Source organism: Pseudopodoces humilis, chromosome 5 (genome assembly GCF_049639895.1).
Source record: "Pseudopodoces humilis isolate 2021_Gansu_Grassland_sample_001 chromosome 5, ASM4963989v1, whole genome shotgun sequence".
Classification (NCBI taxonomy): Eukaryota; Metazoa; Chordata; class Aves; order Passeriformes; family Paridae; genus Pseudopodoces; species Pseudopodoces humilis.
This window is the reverse complement of record NC_142204.1, coordinates 7,551,337-7,575,972: the sequence shown is the minus strand read 5'-3', so window position 1 is coordinate 7,575,972 and position 24,636 is coordinate 7,551,337. Positions and strand designations below refer to the sequence as shown.

The 24,636-nt window shown below is 39.1% G+C and overlaps 1 protein-coding gene across 1 annotated transcript in view; it reads right to left on the bottom strand.

The window, feature by feature from the left end:
* Positions 1 to 24,636, bottom strand: part of ATXN10 (ataxin 10) — a 96,664-nt gene that overhangs the window by 45,674 nt on the left and 26,354 nt on the right. The window contains exons 5-8 of the mRNA XM_005527014.2: positions 23,795 to 23,959; positions 10,934 to 11,014; positions 4,090 to 4,255; positions 237 to 345 (exon numbers count right to left, since the gene is read on the bottom strand). Of these exons, the coding sequence (XP_005527071.1) occupies positions 237 to 345; positions 4,090 to 4,255; positions 10,934 to 11,014; positions 23,795 to 23,959 (521 nt within the window). The remainder of the gene's footprint in view (positions 1 to 236; positions 346 to 4,089; positions 4,256 to 10,933; positions 11,015 to 23,794; positions 23,960 to 24,636) is intronic.

The window sequence follows — 24,636 nt, the reverse complement described above, 5'->3', positions numbered from 1 at the left end:
CTTTCTGTAGGAAAAGAGCATTGCTGATACTTTTATCAAGGCTCTGTTGGGCAACACAGACCAACAAAGTGGAGAAGCAGAAAATTTCCAGGATCAAATATTTGAAAATGCAGATTAACTATATCTCCTATTTATTTACCTTATTCAGAGGCCAGAATTGTAATTACCACCAGTTGTGAAAGACATGTTTTCATTCACAGAGCACCAACAGTTAAGCCTTGTGGCTATTGACTCACCTACAGCTGTTTCAAGCAAACCAGGGAATGCCTGCAGATGTTCCAGCTGGCCGTTGTTTGAGGTCATTTCACAAAGAACGTCGAGAAGACGAATTGTCACCAGTGCTTCCTGGAATGAAAACTGCATTTCTGAAAATGGCCTATAAAGGCTATCATAAAAACATAAACCCAGAAATGTAAACAGGGGAAAGGAACTCTCAGCTCCTCAGGTTCTGTGCAGGTCTTCCAAACTGCCAAGAATAAATTTATATAAAATTAGGGCAACTTTCTAAAATAACAATAACATATTAGATTGCAATAATTTCTTTTCTACAGTTAGTGTTATATCTGCCTGAAAAATCATGGGGAAACCAAAACAGAGCCATAAGGGATAAAATTTTAACAAAAACAGAGTCACTTCCAAAAGCAGAAATACAGAAAATTACTAGCTAAGAAATTATTTCTGTATAAATGTTTTCTTTGAATTTATTCAGTCAGAGCGTTCCACTTTAAAGACACAAACACCGCCTGCAAGACACCAATTTGTTATCCACAGGAATTCTGTGAAGTTCTGTGGTTAAAAGAACTTTGGCTGTGAGAATTTACATTATTATTGTGTAAATAGAATTGCAGTCAGAGATACAGCATTTTGGTTAGGTATGAGACACAATTCCATTTGCATATTTTTTATTCAGCCAGAGAACTATTTTTTCTCACTGAATATGTTGGTCCTACTTATAATGATAATCTAGCACTTACAAAAATGCCTTAAGAGCACATGACAGAATTTGGAACACCACATATTGCTCAAGAGCCAGGCTGTGCCTGCAAGATGATCCCACTCTAGGTGTGTTACATAAACTGCAAGTAGCCATGAAAAGGCTCAGACATTGGTCACAGTAACTATTTCTGCCTTTTCTGATCCAGGAAAAAAAAAAAGGGTTACTTAACAGTATAATACTTTGGATTCACATAATCAACACAATGTTATTCAAATCATCAATAATAGTGCTCAGTAATTAAGTAGTACAATTATATTCATTTACTGCTCCTTGAAAACACCAAATTGCTGTAGGGTCCAGGTACTAAATCAGTATTTTCATTTTTTGACCCATACAGATGTAGGGAAGTGCAAGTCTTGCCCTAAATTACTCAATAAACTGCTTTATCAGCACAGAGGCAGACTCTAAACACATCTAAACATTAAACACTCCAAACATTATCCTCTTGCAAATTAATAATACCACAATTGTATTTCAGAGACAGTAACCAGCTTTTTACAATTTTTAAGAGGAACAGATTATTTAAAAACCATAGATGAACTCCCAAATTTTCATGTATATTTGAAACTTGCTAAGTTCAAAAAATTGTTCCTTCCCTGCTGCTGACTTGACTTTGAATTTAGAAAAAATTTTGGAAAAATCCACATTTTTCCAAACCCAAAAAAAAAGGGGTTTTTTTGCCCTCCACCTGTACAAAAGAAAGGCAGTAATGGAAAATACTTCCTTCTGAAGTTCAAAATCCAAACTCTGACAGTCATTCCTATATGGATACAATCTGAAAAGTAAATAAGGAAGTAATTGATGACTTTTTAAATAAGCATATTTAGAGGAAGATGCAGAAAAGATGTTCCTTATAAAGAGATTAACTAAGTCCAGGGAAGGTTTTTATTTTGCAAATATGGTTTAAAGTTAGTACAGGCAATCTGATGCTCAGTTCAGGCTTCAAATGGAAAAGCTGTTTTAAACATTGGCTTAAGCATTGCAAAAGCATACGATTAGCTGGTCATGGGTTTAAGATGCAAGCTACAAGACCTGATTTTCCTTAAGAAAACAAGTGTCTACATATAACAAATTAAACAGTGGATGGGGACACCCAGACAACATTCTGGGAGTCAGGCCAGTCCAAGGACTGTTCCCTAAAGTTTTCCAATGTGGCCTCAGAGCTCTGGAGTCTAAGGCAGCTCACTACTACAGACATGGCCTGAGCAAGGTACTCGTTTTGTGGGCCACAGAAAAGCCCAGGCAAAGCCAAGCTGAGTATCACAGATGTTGCCTAAAGCATTTTTAATGACAGACTCTAAATGCACAACTAATTTTTTTTCAATTAAATACAAGTGCTACACAAAACCTAAAAACAGTTATAATAATGAGGAAAAATTGATGCAATTCTTTATAATTTCTTGTAAGAAAAGAAACAGTTTTATGAAGTTAGACTGGCATTTCTCTTTTCCCACAGTAAGCATACATTGTGAACAAATGTATACACAGATATGCATGCACACATATTGCCCTCAACTTATTCACCTATCAGGACTTATATTTTCTGTTCATTCAGTGAGCCCCATTTTCCCACCAAAAAGTGACACTCAACTTATCATACATCTTGTTTATGTGAGAGAAGAATAAGAAGTCAGTGTCAATCGGGGCAAGTTATGCAGTAATATTCACAATACTGCTGTCCCAGCACCTTCTTGTTGGACAGAGACCTTGTTCTGGTGGGTGCAAACAAATAGTTTGTTTCCATGAACTGAAACCACAGAAAGTGGCCTGGAAAGTAACCACAAAGGATAAAAAACCAAAAAAAAAAGAAGGCAGAGGGGAAAAAAAAAGCAAAGATGGAATTGTCTCAATGTACGGCCTCTCACTGCCAAGTTAGTACCTTTTCCAGAAGTAGTCACTTAAGTTATCTGACATAAGTTAGACCAACCAATAGGGGCAGTGGGGAGGCTGTGTTTCTTGGACAGACAAGAAGAGATTGTGCGCTTGTTGGTTTATGTTTTGGTTTTTAAACACATCTCCACCACCTCCCATAATGTGATTTATGGTATTTTTTCACAACATGTCTCAACCTACTTTTAAAATTCTTGTGTCTATTTAAACGAAAAATGCCAAGCAAGTACAACGCTTTTCAACATTATCATATAAAAGCGTTTAAGATAAATGTTTTTTTACTTTGATAATAAATTATGACACTTCTCTAGAGTTTTTGAAAGTGAAACTATTGCACGTTAATTTTTATATGAACAATAAAATACTCTGACTACATGTATATTACTGCTTCCCATCTATGAACAGAATAAATATTTTTATTTTGGTTCATATTTGAATCACAGGTTCATCACAGAATCACAAAATATTCTGAGCTGAAAGGCAGCCATGAGGATAAAGTCCAACTCTCAGGTGAAAGGCCCATATGGGGATCAAACCCACAACCTTGGTGTTACCAGCACCATGCTCTGACCTCTGAGCTCATCTCAGGTCATGGTCTGAGTTGGAAGGGACCTTAAGGCCCATCCTGTCCCACCCCCTGCCTTGGGCAGGGATACCTTCCACTAGATCAGGTTGCTCCAAGCCCTGTCCAGTCTTGCCTTGGACACTTCCAGGGACAGGGCAGCCACAGCTTCTCTGGGCAACCTGTTCCAGGGCCTCACCACCCTCACAGGGAAGAATTTCTTCCCAGCATCTAATCTATCTTTACTCTCTGTCAGTGTGAAGCCATTCCCCCCTGTCCTGTCACTACAAGCCCTTCTAAATTTGAATTAATATCAATTCCCAACTCAAATAAATTATAGAAGTGATCCTTAGTAAGATAATAAAATATCCAAATACGTGACAACTTGAACATTTCTTAGATTTTGAAACATTTAACAATGGGGTAGGACTTATTCCGAAGTACCATATCCTTTGCCATCCTTAAATTAAAAGCAAAAGTTGGCTGCTGTCCTATGGGCTCTACTGTGCACTTTGCCACTGCTTTCCCATCGTAAACTGGAAATGGTACTGTTATGTATGCCCCCTTGTGCAACAGTGGCAATGAGGAATCAGCATGTCTATGTTCTAAATTCTAGTACTTAAACGGTTATCAGTCATACCTCATCTTCTGCATCTGCTGCAGCAGTTAACTTGAGCACAGCTCCACATTTCTCTTGGAAGCAGACTGCAAGGAAGTCAGCATGTCTCACAAACACATTCATTTCTTCACTGGTAACTGAGTCCTTGTCACTTAATTTCACCATCATTAGCTCTAACAAAGTAACTCTGGAGACAGAAAAAAAATTTATTAGTCAGATTCACTGAGCCACATAGAATTATCAGTAGAGCAAGCAGTAGTTATAAAAGATAAAAACAATTATCATGCTTGTAACAGAGAGAAGTTTTAAAAATTAACAAGCCTCATGAATACTGGCAATCAGTTTCTGTCTCCTGGGCTTTTTTTTCTGTACAGAATTAATTTAATTCATCATTTAATTAATACAATCTGGCCAGACTGTCAATATTTTTCTCAAGTCTATTTCAATTTATAATTTCTTATGTCCCAAAAAAAAATCACTGAGAGTGCATATTCCCTGTATCTAAAATTTAGAGCAAACCAGCTCTTAAAAGCTGTTTGTAAGCATAGCAAAATAAGCACAGACTATTTGACAGCTTCTGTTTGAAAAATACAGGTTTTCACAGCCCTTGCCGTGCCCACAATCCTTCAGTAACTCCTCCCCACACCCCTAAAACAATTCTGAGCCCAAACAGGGAAAATAAAAATTGATATGCACACTCTGTTCTTTACAGTCATTTCATAATTGTTACTAGATGGACTATGTAAATCTAAGTTAATCACTTATGTACCCAGTCAGAGATATTCAATGTATTAAGCTGGCAAGTAACTAGATACGTAATGAAGCTCTATGAAATCTACTTGAGCTGCGTTTTTTAACAGCTTTAATGTAATTTTATTTCCAACGCTGTTTCATGTTGTCAGGGCAAATTGGAAGCATCTCGTGGAAGTAGGACTTGGACATGGCAGAGGCTCTCCTACAGGTCCCTACTCCAGTCCAGCACACAGACTGGTGAAGTCTCACTCTCATTCTCTCAAACTGAAAGAACACTATTTATTGAATGAATTCAAAAGCCAGCTCAGGCTTTTCTTTCAGTGAAATCTTTGAAATTCAGATGGAAGGACTGACATTTAAACATGTGGAATAGTTCAAATGCTTTTTCTTTTAAATTTACCAAGCAGGTTGTCAGAAGAGGAAGAGAAACATCTTTTTCTGTGGATAAAGCTCAGTCACTGCTTTATTAACCTCCAAAAAACCACCTCTATTAATCACAAAACAGCTGCTTAGTCCTTGCTAAACTCAGTTCTCAATGTCATAAATACAGCTGCATTAAACTATTATCTGAAGGAGGACAAAATTTTTTTCAACATGGCAGCACTTCTGTGATGCTAGCACATTTGGCAAAGGGCAGACTCCAAAGAGGAGGCTGGAGCAGCCTCTCTCAGGGGCTCTGCTCATGGTCTGTTTGTTCTGCAGGTTACAGCTGGTGCACCCTGCCCATCTCCAAATGACCAGAGTCCGGCTCCCTGACACCCTGCACTGACCAACAGCTTTCCCATTTGGCATCCCATATAAAACCCAAGCCCACAGATCTGTCATTTGCCCCCAATACAGGGCAAGACTTGGTATGTCAGTTTTCACCAAATTTAGAGTCTTTCAAGCATGTGCTTTCAACACAGGCTGGTCACTGACTTGATGAACAAAGGAATTATTCCAGTACTGCAGTGTACTGGAATACAACCAGTGGGTTGACCCTGGCCAGATGCCAGGCACCTACCGAAGCCACTATATCACTTCCCTCACCTCCCCCCTTTAGCTGGACAGGGGAGAGAAAACTTCACAAAGGGCTCATAGGTTTAGATAAGGGCCACAAGAGATCACGCATCAAATACTGTCATGGCAAAACAAGCTTGAAATTAGAGATACAACTTAAATTTATTACTAACAAAATCAGAGCATGCTAATGAGAAGTAAAATAAAACCTTAAAAACACCTTTCCCCCACCCCCCTCTCATCCCCAGCTCTCTCTCCTACCCCAGTGGTGCAAGGAGACAGGGAATGGGGGTTATGGTCAGTTCATCATCCACTATTTCTCCCTCTGCTCAGGAAAAGGAGTCACTCCCCTGGTGCACTGTGGGGCCCTTCCCACAGGAGAGAGTTCTCCATGAACTTCTCCAGTGTGAGTCCATCTCACAGGCAACAGATCCCTGCAAACTGCTGCAATGTGAGTCCATCCCACAGGCAACACTCCCCATCAAACTGCTGCAGCATGGGTCACCCTACCATGGGTACAGTCTTTCAGGGACAGGCTGCTCCAGCACAGGCCCCTCTCTCCACAGGCTCCCACAGGGTCACAGCCTCCTCTCAGGCATCCCCCTGCTCTGGCATGGGTCTGGGTCTCCTCCATGGGCTGCAGGTGGATCTCTGCATACCCATGGATCTCCATGGGCTGCAGGGGCACAGCTGCCTCACCGTGGTCTGTGCCTTGGGCTGCAGAGGGATCCCAGCTCCAGTGCCTGGAACACCCCCTCCCCCTCCTTCTTCACTGACCTTGGTGTCTGCAGAGTTGTTCCTCTCACATATTCTTACTCTGCTCTTCCCCGACTGCAATTACAACTGTGCAAAAACTTCTTTTTCCTTTTTTCTGAAATATGTTATCACAGAGACATTTACCACCGTTTCTAATTGTCCCAGCCTTGACCAGTGACATGTCTGTCTTTGGAGCTGCCAGGGACTGGCTCTGCCAGACACGGAGGGAGCCTCCAGCAGCTTCTCACAGGAGCCACCCCTGTAATCCCCCTGCTACCAAAACAAGGCCATGCAAACATAAAACAAATACTATCTTCTGCTTGACAGGATTCTAGTCAGCGCTTCTTGCGCCAATAATCCAAATAATAAATGTTTAAAACTGACAAGCAATCCTTTCGTAAACAAGCTGGAAAGTCACCACACTTATATAAACCCCATTAAATAGATTAAATGGTTGCTAATAGGGAAATTTTTTTGTACTACTCTTCCCCTTGCAATATGAATGGACGCCTTTTTCAACAACTGCAGTCCTTCGTTAAAACATCACCTGAATGTCATTTCTTTGGAAGTTTTCTGGTCTCTTTAGGCATTCAAGTCAAACTGTTCTGTTGAGTTTTCTTCTAGGCACAGTCATTCAGGACATGCCCATCTTTCTCTGAATTTCAAGCAAGTCTTGCTATTTAGCCAGTAATTTCTTGAGAGTGATGTGCTTTGTTCTGGTGCAAGTTCCCTCACATTCCTTTTTCTATCGTTTCTCTCAGTTTTCTTTTAAAACTCACCCTAATTTTTCCAAATTAGTTCTCCCAGACAATGCAATTTGCCCATTTCTTTTAAATAATCTCACAACTGTTGAGCCATTCAAATTACAGTGTTTCATCCTATTTGTTTGCCTGCAGCTAAATGCAACAAATATGACAACTGCTAGTACCAGTTGAAATTTTGTAACACTCAGTTCAATATCTCAAATCTAATTCTGTGTATTATATTTACAATTATACCTCTGTTTGGAAATAATCATGCCATGTCATCTTCCTTTTCTTTAGGCACTACTGAGGAATACCTTTTGTGAATCTCTGGCAGTTTTTTTCCCCCCTAGACAAACAGAAACCAGTTCTTCCTGAAGCCTACTAAATTGGCATAAACTTAGAACAGCCACTATAAGGTATTTGCAGTCATCAGTAAAACAAACTTTTGTCTCCTATAGCCTGCAAACAAACCACAGAATTAAAGTGCAATTTAAATCTGGAAGCTCATTACTACACAATAAAATGCTGCCTCACTAAGCCTAAAACTAGCCGTGTAAAATTCTATTGATTTTCTTAGCATCAAACAATATTTGCATCAAATGTGTTTTTTTTATAACCTCTTAACAAGCGCTATACACCTGGGACATTCTCCCTCTGTGACTTTGGCTTCTCCTTCCTGAAACACTTCCCTGACAGCAATGGTTCCATGAGACAAATGAGGCCCTTCCTCACAACTTTCACTTCTTTCATCTTCAAATGATACTTGCGAGCATCATATTAAATGAAATCTGACAAATTTGTGAGCAGCTGTAGTTCGGTGCTACCTTTGGCTACCCTATGTCTGTGAGCATTGCCATCCCAAGGACTGACAATGCTAGCCCTGTAGCTGAGCATTAGCAAGAAGTAGTGCTGCTTACACGACTTGAGTGCCCATTTCCTGGCAGGAAATTCCAAGAGTGGCTGCACCCTTCACTTGGGACACTTCACCTGACAACACTAAAATCAAACCTAGAGATGCAAATACTCGAGCATTTTAAAAACACCTGAAGCTATTCAGCTGCACTTTTTCATGCTGTTAAAAAGCCCTTCTTAGAAGGGACAACAACAGATGTGCTCATTTTTGAAGACTTTATAATGTAATTAAGACAAGCAAGACATGAACTTACAGTGTCCATGCTCAAGGCTAACTTGGATGAATGCAAACCAGACTTTTTCTAAATACTTCTGACAAATACCTGCACACAGGTGCAGGAAAATCTCAAATCTGGCAAAAAAATTAAGAATCTATATTCCTTTAGCTCAATGGCCATATCCTTCTACAATAATCCCTTCCAGAGAACCAGCATTGTCACAACACCATGCATTTGTCTCCAGGTCAGACTAACACTGAAAACCTGATCATATTAACACAGGATTTATTTCAGGCCATTTGCACACTCAGACATGCAACACATTAAATTTGTTAGGAGAATGAAAGAGAAAGTTGTCCAGAAGTCAGGAATTTTATTTTAATTAAAAATTCAAATTCCTGATCTACTTGTATAAGAACTGCTTTGAGGCAGGCACTATGGCCACTGTGACACAAATGCACTGGATTTCAACTGCAGGAAATATTTGAATAGTGCAAATACTGTGAATAGTGCAAATAACTGAGGTTAGATAGCCACATACACTCTGGGCATCACAGGCAACTGCCAGCTTTGGGAGTCACCACTAATGGGCATACTCATAAACTTCCTTAGCACAGCTAATTTCATTTGAGCAAACACATTTAAACTACCTGTATTTAATGTGCATGACAGAGGATACTGTAACTGAGGGCTACCATATATTCATGAGCTCCAACTGCCTTCCCCAGACACCTCAATGGACATCTGTCCATTCTACATTTATAGCACTTGGTCAGTTTCACTGGACATCCAACACGAGAATGCTTGTGGTGAAGACTCCTCATCTCTTTTTGAAACAATGAATTCCCTATGCTTTGGGGTTTATGGCTACTTTTTTCGTCAGTTCATGACAGTCAAAATGTTTGTATCTGAATTGGATTTGTCTTTTCAAGTCTCTCAAAAGAATGCATTCTTAAATACACTAACACTACCTAGGAAGATGCCGGGGCAGGATATTCATCTATAGCTTGGATGCAAAAAGATTATTTCTACAGCACTTCCATATGTTTGTCAGTAAACAAAGCACTGCCCAATTCATAAATGTACTGTGATTATGTCTTTGAAAAACTTAATGAAGTTGACCAGCAGAACTCTTGGGATTAATAATAAATTCAGCAGATATGCTCTAAACAGTGATCTCACCTGTGATCACCTATGTCATGTCTACACAAAAAGCCTTTGAGGTGAGGGATCTGATGATCATCTGTAGTATGCTGAGACCTTTCTAGAAACTGGTTACACCTACTGCTTTTCATACAACTGAACACCATTAACAGCTCTGGCTATCCTCAAAGGCATTACAGAAATGTGCAAACTGCCATTCATGACATTCCCCAGAAGAAAATTCAGTCTAGTTCATTTACTTAAAACAGATACACAGCACCTACCTCCTGGTGCATTAAACACACAGCTCAGATTTGTTCCCACTTGGTTATCCTGAATTATGGAGGAAAACAGTATCTCCCTCCTTACCATTCCCACCCTATACCATCCTCATACAAGAATGATATTTTATTTATGGTTCAAACCTATTGCATATTCTTTCTTTGTCTGATAACCTTTCAGTTTTCTTATAATCTCCAATGAACCCTCACCTGTGGTAACACTAGAAACAAAACACAGGAAAAAGCGCAATGGCACTGTTTTATTTAGTGCTTTTTCACCTGCAAAAACTAGAGAGGAACTTCTGCAGCTTCCCTGGGTGGATGTAGAACAATATAGGCAAATTAAACACATAAATGAGACCACAAAATCTTCAAGCAGTTGGAGGAGCTGTAGAATTCTAGCAGTGTTTCACAAATTTGATTGTCTTAACAAAATATTTTTTTAATCTTCCTCAATTCTCTATTAAAGCAATGAACATTTTTCTATTATAACAGTGGCCATTTCCCATCAATTCAGCACATACTTACTCAAACAGCTATCAATGCTTCTTCAAGGTGAAGATTTGTTGAAGCTTTTCAACAGTAGAAATATTAAAGATTAAGTAATCACAGGCATCTGCTCATCTATGTTTTTTGTAGGTTCTGCTAACCTGTATGAGACACACTTCCATCTTTCTTAAAGGCTTCCTCTTAATTTCTTGACATATCAACAGAAGTATGATGATCTAAGGACATTTCTAATCGAGCTGTAAAACTCTGCAGGGTGTGGCACTCTTATGAAATCAAGACCCAGGCATGAAATCCTTTCCTTTTTTGTGTGTGAAGTATTTCTTTACCGAGTAATGGTGCCAACCTGAATTCTGCAACCCTACATAAATCACTGCCAGTTGTGGCTAAGCTGTAATGTTAACCAACCAATTTAAAACCATTACTGACATAGAAACATGTATTTAGAGATTTTGTGCCAACTATGAAACCACACAGTTTTTCAATCATGTGAACAGGATACTCTATATGGAATGCTAAATAATAAAAGCCGCATTGGTTTTGGGGTTACCTTTCTTGATTGCTCAGTTTGGCATAGAGGGCTTTTACCAGCTCTGGACATTTCAGCATATGTTCTGTAACAATCAGGAACCTAAAGGAAAAGAAAAAGAAAGTCTTACTAGTGCTGTAAAAGCAGTATACAGATTTACTCCAAATATTGCTGATTAGTTTTACTTGTAGATGAACAAGTGTGTTGTGCTTTTTGTCCTACTCACTAATAGATACAAATTGGCACAAAGTAATTGCACTGTCCTGCGGTTTTTTCCCTAACATTGCAATGACCATATCTCATCAGTTCAGCACACTTTTACTCACATGTTTGAAGGAAAGATGGCTGGAGTCTTAGACCAGTTATACACATCACAATTCAAACACTCATCCAATGGTTTATGCATGTAAGTAAAACACCAAAGTTCAAATTTGAAAATTATTATTCTATTGATCACAACACTGTCTTTAAGCCCAAACAGTCAAAAAAGTGCCCAAATTATATAATTATTTTTCTTTAAAAAGGGCAATCTGACAAAGCACCAAAGCAAATGAGAACTTCTTTGTCAGATGCAAGGCAGCAAGGTACTTTTCTCAACTTCAAAAGTATACCCTTCTTGTGTAATAGAAACCTAAGCTGAGAACCAATTTTAAGTTCTTGCTTTACAAGGCACATAAATATAGGCACATAGAGTCTCATATTCTGGAAGGGACACACAAAGATCATTGAGTTCAACTCCTGTCCCTGCACAAGACACCCCCAACTTTAACACAAGGATCTTGCCAGTCAAAATACAGTGAAGTATATTCTGCAGTAAATTATCAAGCTTTTCTCTTCCTTTCACCACCTTCCCTTTCTCACACTATATTTGAGATTTCTGAAATACAAAAAGACCAACAGAAGTTGACAAACTGACCACTGGTTCCCTCTTTCTCTTCACCAAAATGTTGCAATGATACTAACCTTCCTGGAAAAATAGTGTCTTTAAAAAACAATCTATCCAAAACTGGCAATGGCTCATTCTTTCTTCTTAATTCTTTCTCTGGAAAATATGGTCAGCCTTGTCCTTGTGCTAATGCCAATATTTACACCATTTGCTTTCCTAAGCACCATCCACAGCAATCCACAGCAGGTAACAGTCATTTAATTTCAACCCACACTCATACTCCCAGCATTATAGGAAAAAAACAAATTGGGTAAAAGTATTTAGCTCCTCATATCACAATTCCAGGAGCACTACCAGTGGTATTTATGCTGCATAGGTACACACAAACTCAACAATGCATTTTTAAAGTAGCATGTCTAGGCTACAATAACTGAAAGTTAAGTCTCAGAGTATCTTCTGAGCTGATGAAGCTACAGAAAAAGAACAGCTAAAATAATATTAAAACCAAACAATTTCAATTTTCCCTCCACCTCCTCCCTAGTTTTCCCTTTGCTGACAGCCTTTATTTTGCATAGCCATAACCTATTACATAGCTAATAAGAAGATCACAATGAAGCCTTCCAGCTGCAATAAAGTATTTTTTGGACAAGTACTCAATGCCAATTGGGCTAATAGAAGAATAAGAGTTCCAAAAGATTAATAGCTATTATATTTCTAATTGTAACTTGGACTTATCCAGCATCTGGTTCAGTTACTGAAAACTCAACATTTCTAAGAGGGCAAGGAAAAAAAACTATTTTCTACTGCACTTCTTTTTTACTGATATTTGCACATTCATTCATGAAAAAAATATGCAGAGGTGTAAGGAATCATCAGCTTAAAACTGGCATGCTGAGGAATGTAGCACTGATCAAAGAGTTTTTCAATACAAATTTCAAAAAACATGAAGACTCACTCTAAGTCAGCAGCACAAATGTATCCATCCAACTGAGCTGTGCAGACTCAGCTGTAACACCCAATTCGAGCCATCAGCAGGGCAGTCAAGGGCAACTCTTCCACAGTTCCTGAACTAACTCTCAGCTATCCATAGTTAAACCTTCAGTATCATCACAACCAACTTAATTTTCCATGGACTTAAGTAGAACCACAAACTTTTGTGTGGAGCTGGAGAAGAAAATAGCACAGATCAGTGCTGTGCAGAACTTGGCCTAAGAATGTACAAATTTCAGCTGATAATGTAGTAGAGTATAAAGTACATAAACAGAGATAAGAAAAAAGATGTGAAAAACCTTGAAGCCAAATTTTTCTACTTTGAAACTGAGGCTATTTAATTTAAAGCTTAATTTTCATGTTTAAGACTATGTTGAGGAAACTCTCTTGACTATTTGTCTTGTAATTAAAAAGTGATCAATAATTATCACAGAAAAAGATCTACTGCTACTAGGTTCATGTTCCTGATCACTACTGCAAAGTAGAAGGACCATAGTTCAACTATTACTTGGGTCTGTGCTCCTGTATTCTCTCACACACATTTTGTACATTCTGTGGACTAGACCTCTACTGCTTGAGGAGCCTGGAGTATTTTAGACTAAAATTTCTGATTCTTACCTTCTGGTTTCATGATGTGATGCAACACCTCAGAAAACAAAAAGCTCTGGCTGTCCCATCACTGGAAGCATCAAAAGCCAGGATGGATAGGGATTGGAGCAACCTGGGATAGTGGAAGATGTCTCTGGGAAAGGGTGGAAGGAGATGGGCTTTAAGATCCATTCCAACCCAAACCAGTCTGTGATTCTATAAAGTATCTGCTTCTGTATTTATGTGTCCCTTTTACCTTATCCACTTTCTGCATTACTGCATCATTGTGTTGGTCTTGCATTAATTGACATTTGGTGAGAGCAGAAGAAGCTGCTCATGGAAATGATTTTTCTGAGAGAAGCTGCTAAGAGCTTCCTCTGTGCTTAGCAAAAGCCAATAGCTGGCTAGCTCTGAAAACTGACATCCTATTAAACCATTTAGAAGGTAAGTCTGCCTCTGTGAGATTCACATCTTAAAGATGCCAAGCCCAGGAAACTCTCCCTTGCTTCCAGCCTTGAAGAGGTAATGGGGTGCCAGTTGGACTGGCCCTGCTCCGCTGTGGCCTGCATGGCCTGGAGGGGCTGGGCTGGACCCCAGCAGCTCCCGGGTGGGGGATGTGAGGATGTGGGTCCTGGCTGAGGCTGGGCCAGGCCACAACTGCCAACATCTTCCCAACACTAAGCCCTGCCCCATTGATGGCCTGTGCCAGGCTGGGGTACACAGCCTGTACAGGCAGGGCCAGCCCCCCCTCTGCCATGGCCCGGCAGGGGTCAGAGACCAGCCACGCAGCCAGAGCAGCCACCACCGTTCTGGCCAGGCCCCCTGAGATCTTGGCACAGCCCCAGCACAGCCTGAAATCCACCACCGTGACTGCTTCAGCCACTGCCCAGCAGAAACCATCATGACCATCCGCAGGCCTGGGTGAGGTATTAACTCTTTCAGTGCACAGATGAGACCTGCAGACCTCGATCCTCTCTCGAGTGAGAGAAAAGGACAGAGTGAAGACATGTAGAGGATAACATGAAGACACCAAGGTCAGTAAAGGAGTCAAGTCCCAGACAGAAGTAGAATGAGGAGGTGCCTTAGTATTGGGCTGGAAGTTCTTTTGGTAAGGCCATGGAGATGGACTGTGATACACAAGAATATTCCCTTTAATTCATGAAAGAATATGGGGGGATGGAGTGTTCAAACTGTAGATGTGAGCAGAGGCATCCATAATAAAGCAAAGCAGATGTTGAAGTAGCTGTGGTCCCATGAGAAGCTTGAACAGAGACAGAGATGAGAGTGATGAAGACCCTTTTGCCCCCAGGGAAAGAAGACCTCTGTTCCCAGAGATGAAGATGATCTCAGAGATGGAAAGAACCTTTGCCTTTTTAGCAGCTCATCCTTAAAATAATACCCCATAAGTTGACATGGCCCATGAACTCAGCTGTGGGAAGGCTGTGAAAGATGGGAGAAACTTCAGGATTGCAGATTTTCCTGGCAGCTGCTATTCGTGGAAATTAAAAAGCCACGAGAGAATTGTTTCTTGTGGAGAAGTCTCCATGGCATGGCCAGAGAAATTCCTCTCCCTACAAGAACTGATGAAAGACTATTGTAGAGGTGATAACTGATTGAAAATCCCAGGTTTTGTCCCTACATTGTCAGCTGGGAAAGAAAAGAAGCTGTGGAGAGGGGAGGAGAAGTGTTCTGAAGGTTTTATTCTGATTCTTACTATTTTTTTAGTTCTGTTAATAAAATTTTCTTTATGCCTTTTAAGTTTTGAGCCTGCTTTGCCCTCCCTCTTAATTCATATCTCACAGTAGGAAATGAGTAAATAATTCTAGTAGGTGCACTGGCGATTTTAGCCAGCGCTAAACCCGTTACAATAATGAAGAACAGAGCACGAGTACCATCACCAAGAGAAAACAGAAGAATTAATAGTGAAGTAAAGCACTTCCAACTCCTTCACCATGCCCAGAAATTCTGGAGGTAGCTAAGCAAGGATGCAGCACATTCAGTATACTATCTTTAGTCCTGCCAGCTTTCCTGTTTTTCATTTGTGGCACAGGAAAAGAAGAGGAAAAGTAAGATAATCCACAATTCTGAAATATAGAAAGATATTCAGTTTTGGGTTACTGACTGAACATGGCATTTCAAATGCACACAAAAGGCTTTGGTAGGAGACTTAAACTCTCTTTGGGGGCCCACAGTAGAACCACTGGAATAAACTGAAGACCACTGTAATTTAGTGAAGGAAATGGTGAAAATTAAAGCTGTTATGCAAGCGTAACACAGTAACAATGCTATGTTAAATTTAACATTTAATGTTAAAATGAACAGTGTTAAATATGCCAATTTTCTCAACTCTAAAAATTGTTTGGCTAAAATCCTAAAAAAATCAAATGCTTCCATAGTAGATAAATACAGGAGGAGATGTTCAAAGACTTTATAACAGCACAAGGGCTGTATTGTACCAAACTGAAGCTCAGAAGCAGCCAAGACAAAGTGGTACAAGCTACATTTGCACTCAGTATATTCCAGATGGCCACTAAGCTTGCTCCAATCAAAGCTGGGTGTAAGCAATCAACTTTACCATCAAATGTCATGCTCCATATTAAGTTGATTTTATCCCATTAGCAAATTTAGGGAACAGTTTCCTCAGTCTCAGAAAAAGAGGAAGACAACCCCATGTATGTTTTCCAAGTACAAAGAACAAGACATGGCAATTCTCTACTTAATCAGCAATCTTCCAATCTCAAAACCAAAAGCATTTTTCATCAGTACATTACTACAGTAATGCCACTCTATCCAAAATATTTAGTAAGAGCTAAATAGCTATCTTTTTACTGTAATTTAACAAACAAATGTAATAAATCATCCACATTTTGAAGAAAAGTAAAGAAGAAAACTCAGTTACTTTCAGCCAACTTTCAAACTTTTATCACCAGCCTTTTTAGATGCTAAAAAAACAATATGCCTCATGAGAAATTATTTGGAATCAAAACATATTTTAGAAGCAGAAGTATATTTAATCCTTGCATAAGAATAGAAGAAACCTACCAAAACCATTTAAATAAACAATTACAAGTATAAAGCTATTTAATAACAAATGGAATGTGTGCTGTCTTAAAATCACTAGGAAAGAGGTAATTCACCCCATTCCCACACCGGCATTTCTAGCTCTGAAGGAGAATATAGAAACACATTTTCATATTTAAGCCTTGGTCCTAGGATCAAGCATCACAATACTCCTCTCCTGTGCTGAGCCAAGCACAACAGTGAACATCCTTCCGTCTTCCAAAGGCACTCCCACAATGAAAGCATCCTTCCTACTGGACATGATAGCCCCCACCAAGTAAACTGAGGTCTAGAAGACTAAATTCAAATTATGTGCAGTATTTCACTGATTCAGGAGACACTCAGACTCAATTTGACAGCTTTGACAGCTACATCTGAAAGGCACTAAGGAGAGATTAAATGTAACTTATATGTAGAATTGAATTAATTTTTTTCTGAAGAGCTACCAAGAAATAAATGAAAGATGATTAGCAATGGCTAATAGCACTTCCTGCTTCACCCTCTCAACAATATACACAAGAAGAGGTGACAAGATAATTCAGTGTATGAGGCTGAGCTTTGAAAGATTGAGGAAATCTGTGCCAATTCACTGCTACTGCAAATAGAAAGTAGAAGTTAGTCATATCTCTAAAATTAAGGAAACTTTTCCAAGTGTCAGTACTATTTAAAACCACAGCTGAACTTGGAACCTGCAATATAACTCCAACTTTCCTGGAATTAAAAAAAATAATTACTTTCTGGAGAGCAGAAGAAGGGGGTGGAGGACATCCTAAACTGTCCGACAGAAGAAACTGAGTTGCCAGCCCAATGAAAAAAAAAGGTTCTTCACCACACACACACACCAATTCAGCAAAAAGAGCAGTACTGAAGAGTTCTATCCTTGCCTTTAAATCTGTGCCCATAGGCAAAGACTCCTTGCCACAGGAGTACCAGTTTTTGTCCACACATCTTTCCATAACCCAGGAAAAAAACCCAAAGGCAAAAGATTGGGGAGGGGTAACCCCACATCCTAATCTTTACAGTAATCATTTAGCTGTGGTTTCAAAAAAGAAAGTGGATGTTCAGCAAAACTTACTTCAATGCCAAACAGCTGACCACACTCCTAATCTCATTTTTCTGAAAGACAAAAGGCACATTATGTCTCTTATTTTAAAATGGAAGATTTTTGTTCTTTGCTCTTCAGGAATCAAAAATACAACCTATTTTTCCTGTCCATATTAGGACCGGACTGCCCCATGCACACACTTGGAAAAACTGATCACACAAGTTATACTCTCATCTCTGATGGAGCCACCAAGGTATTTCTAAAATAAACAGCTTTTAGAACACACATTGATCTTGGTTAAGATAAATTATAATGTAATTTTTGTACTACTTTTTCCTAATTATTTTAAAATACACGTATTTTTCCAGGTTCACATTCTAAAATAGATCGCATGTGGCATTCTCTGTTGGTTTCTCTTCTAAATACTGTACCTTCTACACTGTGTGAGTCACTTTGCTCCTGATTAATACAAACCCAAGAGGGAGTAGATGTGGAAGAATATGACAACACAGAGAAACAACTTTCGAAAGGCTACACAATTTTCCAGAGCCAAAGGCTCTCTGTATGTGTTTAGGAAAAGCTATTGTTGAAAAAATAAGATAGAGCATTTCTTTTGAACTGCATGGGAGTTTGTAACAGAGGGCTCTTCAGACCTTAGTAATATTCACACAGAAACAGAGTAGAAAATACATTTCAGTTATTGAACAGTTATACTTAGTCATATTCCAGCTTTGTTTCTTAAAGGATGGATATGTCCAGTTTCCTGACAGCATCCTTTGGTAGGAAGTGGCTGCTGAAAGCACGCAGCACCAGAACAAGAATCAGCTTATGGAGCAGGTTTGCTTATGTGTTTAAGATATTTAAACATTAACACATTTAAACTGTTGGAGCAAGTCCAGAGGAGGCCACAAAGTTGGTAAACTGACTGAAGCACTTCCCTTATGGAGACAGGATGACAAGAGTTGGTGTTGTTCAGCCTGGACAAGAGGTTATGTGGAGACCTCAGAGCACTTTCCAGGATCTGAAAGGGTTACAGGGAAGCTGGAGAGGGACTTTCATCAAAATCTGTAGCCATTAGACAAGGGAGAATGGATGTAAACTGATAGAGAGTAGGTTTAGATTACATATAGAGAAGAAATTCCTCCTATGAGAGTGGTGAGGCCCTGGCACAGGTTGCCCAGGGAAGCTCTGGCTGCCCCATCCCTGGAAGTGTTCAAGGCCAGGCTGGACAGAGCTTGGGGCAACCTGGGATATCCATGTCCATAGCACTGATACTGAAATCAGCCCAATAGAAATGTTCTCACACAGTTTGAGTATTAGAAAGCAGGCATTCTTCATGGCAGCACTAGGCACCCAGGGGGATCCTTCTTTCAGCTAAGTGCCCTGATCATCAGGTGAACAGAATTTTTATCACACACTGATTACATATTCATGAGCAACTTCCTTGACTTTCTTTGACACAGTCACATCCCTATTTGGAAATCCTTATATGGCTCTTTGGGTTTCTCCCCTTCAACATCAAGTGTCCTTTTCAGGTGGCTGCTCCTTGACCCCCCACTTTTGAGTAAGTGCAATATCATTGTTTTGCATAACTTCCACATTGTCAGCTTTGCAGAGCTGAACTGGTATCCTGCTTATATTTTGCATTAATTCTTTTTTGTCTGCTTCTCCAAGGCCACATTTTCCCTTTATTTGTTAAGTACAAAATATTGTTCTGTTCTGCTATTCTTATCAAGTGAGTAAAATGCTGTTCAGTTCTACTGTCCTGACCAGCAGGAAGTTGGAACTGGATGAGCTTTAAGGCCCCTTCCAACACAAACTATCCTACGATTCTTTATGTTCAACTCAGTACATCAATAGTCCAGAATTAAATTTGTGTATCATTAGAGATATTTCGGAAATATGGAAGATACACAGAAAATAAATTACTGTCACACAAGGGCTTGAAAACCATGCTCATCTCTTTGAATAGAAATAGAAGATGGAAGAGAGGGATGGAAAAAGGAGACCCAAAAGAGCCAAGAGTTTAGGAGACAAATCTGCTGCTGTTTAGGAACAGATCAAAAAGAACTAAGCAACACTAAAAGAAAAGGGAAATAAATGATTGCAAGAAGGTGGAAACAACTGAATTGAGAAGTTTTAAAGACTTTGTGTGTGGAAGCATTTTGGAGGGAATGCTAACCCATAACCATGATCTTGAGCAGATCAGACTAGAAGAAACCTGTCCTGAAAGGTGAAGTCCGCATTAAAGACCAAAATTTCAGGACTAGAGTTAGGAGAGGAATGGACCCTGATGCACCAGGCTGGAGCAGCATGCCTTCCACCATGGTTAAGTGGTGTTAATTCCTGAGCTAAAAGCTCAGGCAGTAGCTCACTTTGCGAAGAACAGCATGTTGTCTAGAAGACAACTGCACAGCAAAGAACTGTTGAGGAGATAGGATCAGTTAATTAGGATATGTCAGAAATCAGATCCAAGAAAGGAAGCAAACTTGTTTCTGCAAAGTTAGTGACTTTGCAAAGACTTACTCTTTGAAGTACTTTCTGTAACATCATACACCTTGCAGCTTTCCAAAGCAGCAAGCTCTGGGCACTACCCACAAGCCCAGCTATAAAGGTGTATCAGGTACCAGCCAGTCAGACAAATATTTTTAAGAACCTCAGCTGGAGATATATACCATCTGCTTCCTCAGATCATTGCTCTTGAGAGTCAGACCAGCAGCAGCAACCTCAGATGAGCTCCCAGCATTCAAGATACAGGACTGCTAGCCTGACACCAGTTCAGGAGCTGTACTGAATAGAAGTTTAGTGGCAGTGTAAAAATACATTGTCTAATAGATGTTAATATTATTTTAATATGTCATTCAACATCTAACATTAAAAATGACAAAGACGGCAATATGGAAATCATTCTGGAGCTGTTGAGAAGATCAAGCTTCTAAAAGAGAAAGAGAAGGATATACCAGTTCTTAAATCATTAGTGTATTTATTGAATGTGTGTATTACTTTCTCCAGCTTCACAGATTTCAGAGATAGAAGAATTTCTGAGGCTGACAAGTAACCACAAGCTTAATGAAATGAGCCTTCAGACCATCTGATCTGAAGAAACATGATCAAAGAACTGAACACAAAATTTGACCGGGGCATTCCTTATAAAACAGACTTCCTCCTTTATTAACTATTTCTTAGCTCACAGCACACCATAAAATTACCTAACAGAATGTGTTTCATTCAAGAAACACACTTAGTTGTGTATCACAGCACAGGTACCTTTTGTTCTTTCAAGTTCTAAGGCAACTTTTTGTTCTGTTGTCAATCTACAAACACATTTTAAAGCTACATCAGTGCTTAGTCTAGAAATTCCATTATGCTGATCTGAAAAACAGCTCTTTGTTTCAAAAACTACTTAGGAAGTGAATAACTTGGCTTTCCATCATTGATTAGAATCAGAAGTTGCTGAACTGAGATCTTATCTCCCATGACCCACCCCTCCCAGGAAGCAGAGCCAACACGCCAAACATTCCCTCTTTCCTAACCCAAAATCTTAGCCTTCTACCAAATGTCTTGTGACTCAAGTAGGCAAAAGTGACCGGAAAATTCCAGAAAGCTACATCCAGCCTTTAAAGACCCTTCCTCTGCTCTCTCTAACTGGGAGAGGAGTTTATGGCAGACAGAAGAAAAGTTATGCCACCAACTGCTGCCTCTAAAAAAGATGCTCTGAGGAACTGCTTAGAACAATCTCAGCTTTCCTCAGATAGAAACTGTCTACAGAACTGCTGTGGAAGAGGCAAAAAGCATCACACTTGGAAAGAGGTTCCTCCTGAACTTTTCCTAAGGACTTTTCCAACTTGAAGATGGGAAACTGGACTCTACACATGAATATAGGATTATTAACAGAGAAAGAACAGTCAGCTCATCAAAATAAGACTTGAAAGGTGTGCTTGCATTCCTGTGATGGGTGAGGAATAGAGAACCCAACATGTGCTAGCTGAATGGAGTAATGAGGACTCCATGGGAGAGATTACATTTCAGCCAGTGGCCTCAAATCCAAATATTTATCCTGGATATCCTCTCTCTGTCCTAACAAAATTAATGGCAGCAACTGCAAAATAGTTTGAGCATCATAGTTGTTCACTTGTGGAATGCATTGGATACTGTCTTAGAGAAATGTTAATTTCACGAAGTTCAATGCACAATAAAAGCAAATGAAATAATGAACAGACGTTCTGCCTATGACCAAAACATACCTAGTTATTCAAATAGAGTTCCAAGACTTAAAAGCAGAAACTGACAGCAAGAAAGCCCAGTCAAGAGGAAGAATAAACACACATGTGGCAGTCACTTCTTATTTGTTGTAACACGAAATCAGATGCTCCAGCTCAGAGACAAGAAAGTAGACAGGAATTATTTTTAACTTTAGGTAAGAACATCTTAATTTCAGTCATTTGTGAGTTAGCAGTGTGCATAATCTCCAAGAATAATCTGTATTTCAGTCCAGCTATATAATACCATAAAATGGTTGCTGTGTACTTTTGCCAGCCATGGCACAAGAAACTCAAATCTTTCCAATAGGACATTGGTCTCTGCAAATGCCACAGCCATGTAAATTCCTTTCAGCAGTCCTACTGGGATGTAGATGTACTTCAGTGAGAGCTGAAGAAAAAGCTTCAGCTGAAGCTAATTGAAGCTGCAAATTTTCAGTATTAGAGTTTGCCCCTTTTTCATTTCAAGACTACCCTGAAAGAGACAATTTCCCACCCACATCAAACATCCATGGTGGAGATAAGACATTTTCACCATAACATCAACTGAATCTACTTCACACTAGAGAGATCAGGGAAATGCATCCCTCAGCATTTATTTTGATGCTGCATTTATCTTCAAAACATAATCTTACCACCAAGATTTTGGTAACAGTCAAAAGAAATTTCAGTGTATCTTCAACACATAAAAAAAATTAAGGATAATCAGGATAATTATCTGAAAAGCAACACTTTAGTTTTGTCATCTGTCAATAACAGATGACAAATTACGTCAATTACACATGTCAACATGTATAAAAACTCAGTTTGTCACTTTTGAAACAGCAGTCTCATCGTCTAACCCTAAACTTACAGTTTGCTTTTTAAAAACTATTTTGGTCCAAGCAAATTGCCCTTGCCATTAAAAAAGCTGAGCCACAAACAAATTCCAGGTCATTTTTTTCAGTACAAAAGCAAACTATACAATGACACTTACTTTTCATTCAGTCATCTTAAGTCTGTGTTAAGACTTTCTATATTGCTTCTAAAACGCCAAAAATCCTTCATATTTGAATTCTGAATTTAAACACAACCTTAAAAAGAATGCTACAAAAACATACAAACAATTTTTTCCTCTTGGAAGACATGGTGTAACAATTAGCTGAATGTGCATCCTTGCTATATAGGGCAGCATATTTATCAAAGGCATAACTGCTAACAATATTTAGAAGAATGGTCAGTAGTAAAAAATATAGAAATTCAGAGGGATAAAACCACTGATTAGGTGCTCTAAGTATGAAATGAAGATTCACAAAAAGAGCCATCCCTGTTTGGGTATAAAAATGACTGCGTGTTGCAGTAGAAAACTGACGGTGGAGATATGACTGATATGAAGAAGGCTTCAAGCATCAGCACTTTATTGCTCTTAAGAACAACCTTCTATACTATTCATCTTACATATATAACACCTGTGTGCCCTCTCTACCCTTTTGTGATGGGTCAGTACACTGCAGCACTCCGTATTTCATTGTGTTCAATACTGTTCACCTGTCTTACACAGCTGTAGCCCATTAGTGATAAGGGTCAGCCACAGCCCCATTCCCAATCACCACAAACTGTGTGCCTACAGAAAATGGTTATGTTAAAAAAGGAAAAAAGAAAACACACAAAAAAACAGATTTTATGTAGCACTTATAAGCATTAGACAAAAAAGTCCTCCTACCATGACCTGTCTGTATGACTATTCCGTGCTAGCTTAAAAAAAATCTCCAAAAACCAGCACACAAGTATAAATTAGTTTGAATTCTAAAACCCTGTTTCATTGAAAAAAACAAAAAAATTTGTTGAGGACAAATTGCTATGTCCTCAACAAAAAAAGGAGTCTTATTTTAGCAACAATCAAAAGAGGCATTGAAATTACCACGAAAATAATCTCTATTATAAACTACTAATTTTTTACTAGATTTTCATTTACTACTTTGCAGTGTCACAAGTTTAGACATTTTAATACAGTAATTTACACAACAAAACACCTAACTAAGAGGTGTAGAGAAAGAAAATTTAACAGTACATACGACCACTCAGAATCCAACTGCTCCTTGCAGACTCTCAGGACATGAAGAGCCACAGTCAAGTTCCCTGGATCCAGCAGTTCTCTCACTCGCTCTGAATTTAGGCAAGTGAAAAGGACCATGCAGCAATAAGTGACAATTTTCTCATCACTATATGTCAGGCAAGTCCTTCAAGAGAAAATAAGGAGTTAAGGGCAAGTTAAAATGGACCCTGGAAAAACAGGCTAGTGGCACTGAGCTAGCTGAGTTGTTCTTTGCTGTCTTTTAGAGAACCACAAGTTTGCCACTGCCCAAGAAGGATAGAAGTCACCTGCAAGGAAAAATATCCAACTCACAACAAGGTCAAACTTCATAGAAGGTTTACAAAATTTATGCTAAATTGGAACTGCTTTCTTACGGTAAGGTCTTCTTACTCCTGGTGCTAACAAGTGGGTTCCAAAAACCCATGGAGAATGATTATCAAATTGAATCAAAGTGCCTTTGTAATCAGCTTACTACAAAAAATCTTGCTAAACATAACAATGCTGTCATGTGCCTGCACAAAATAGTTTATGTAGTATTTCCTTACACATATATTACCAAATCCCCAGGAAGATATATTGGTGAGGTTAGGAGAGGGACAGGATTGAAAGATTTGAAGATTAAGGAACTTTTATAGATTACATATGATCCACCAATACTGACAGATCTGCACAGAGACAGCATCATGAGAAAAGGAAATGCTGTGTTCTTGGAAATTAGTGTAACTACTTGAAAACATGTCTGAAATAAAGCTTATGTTTGAAGATCGTAATTCAAAATAGTTGCCTTCCAGTTTCTGTTCAATGAAATCAATTTACTCTTAG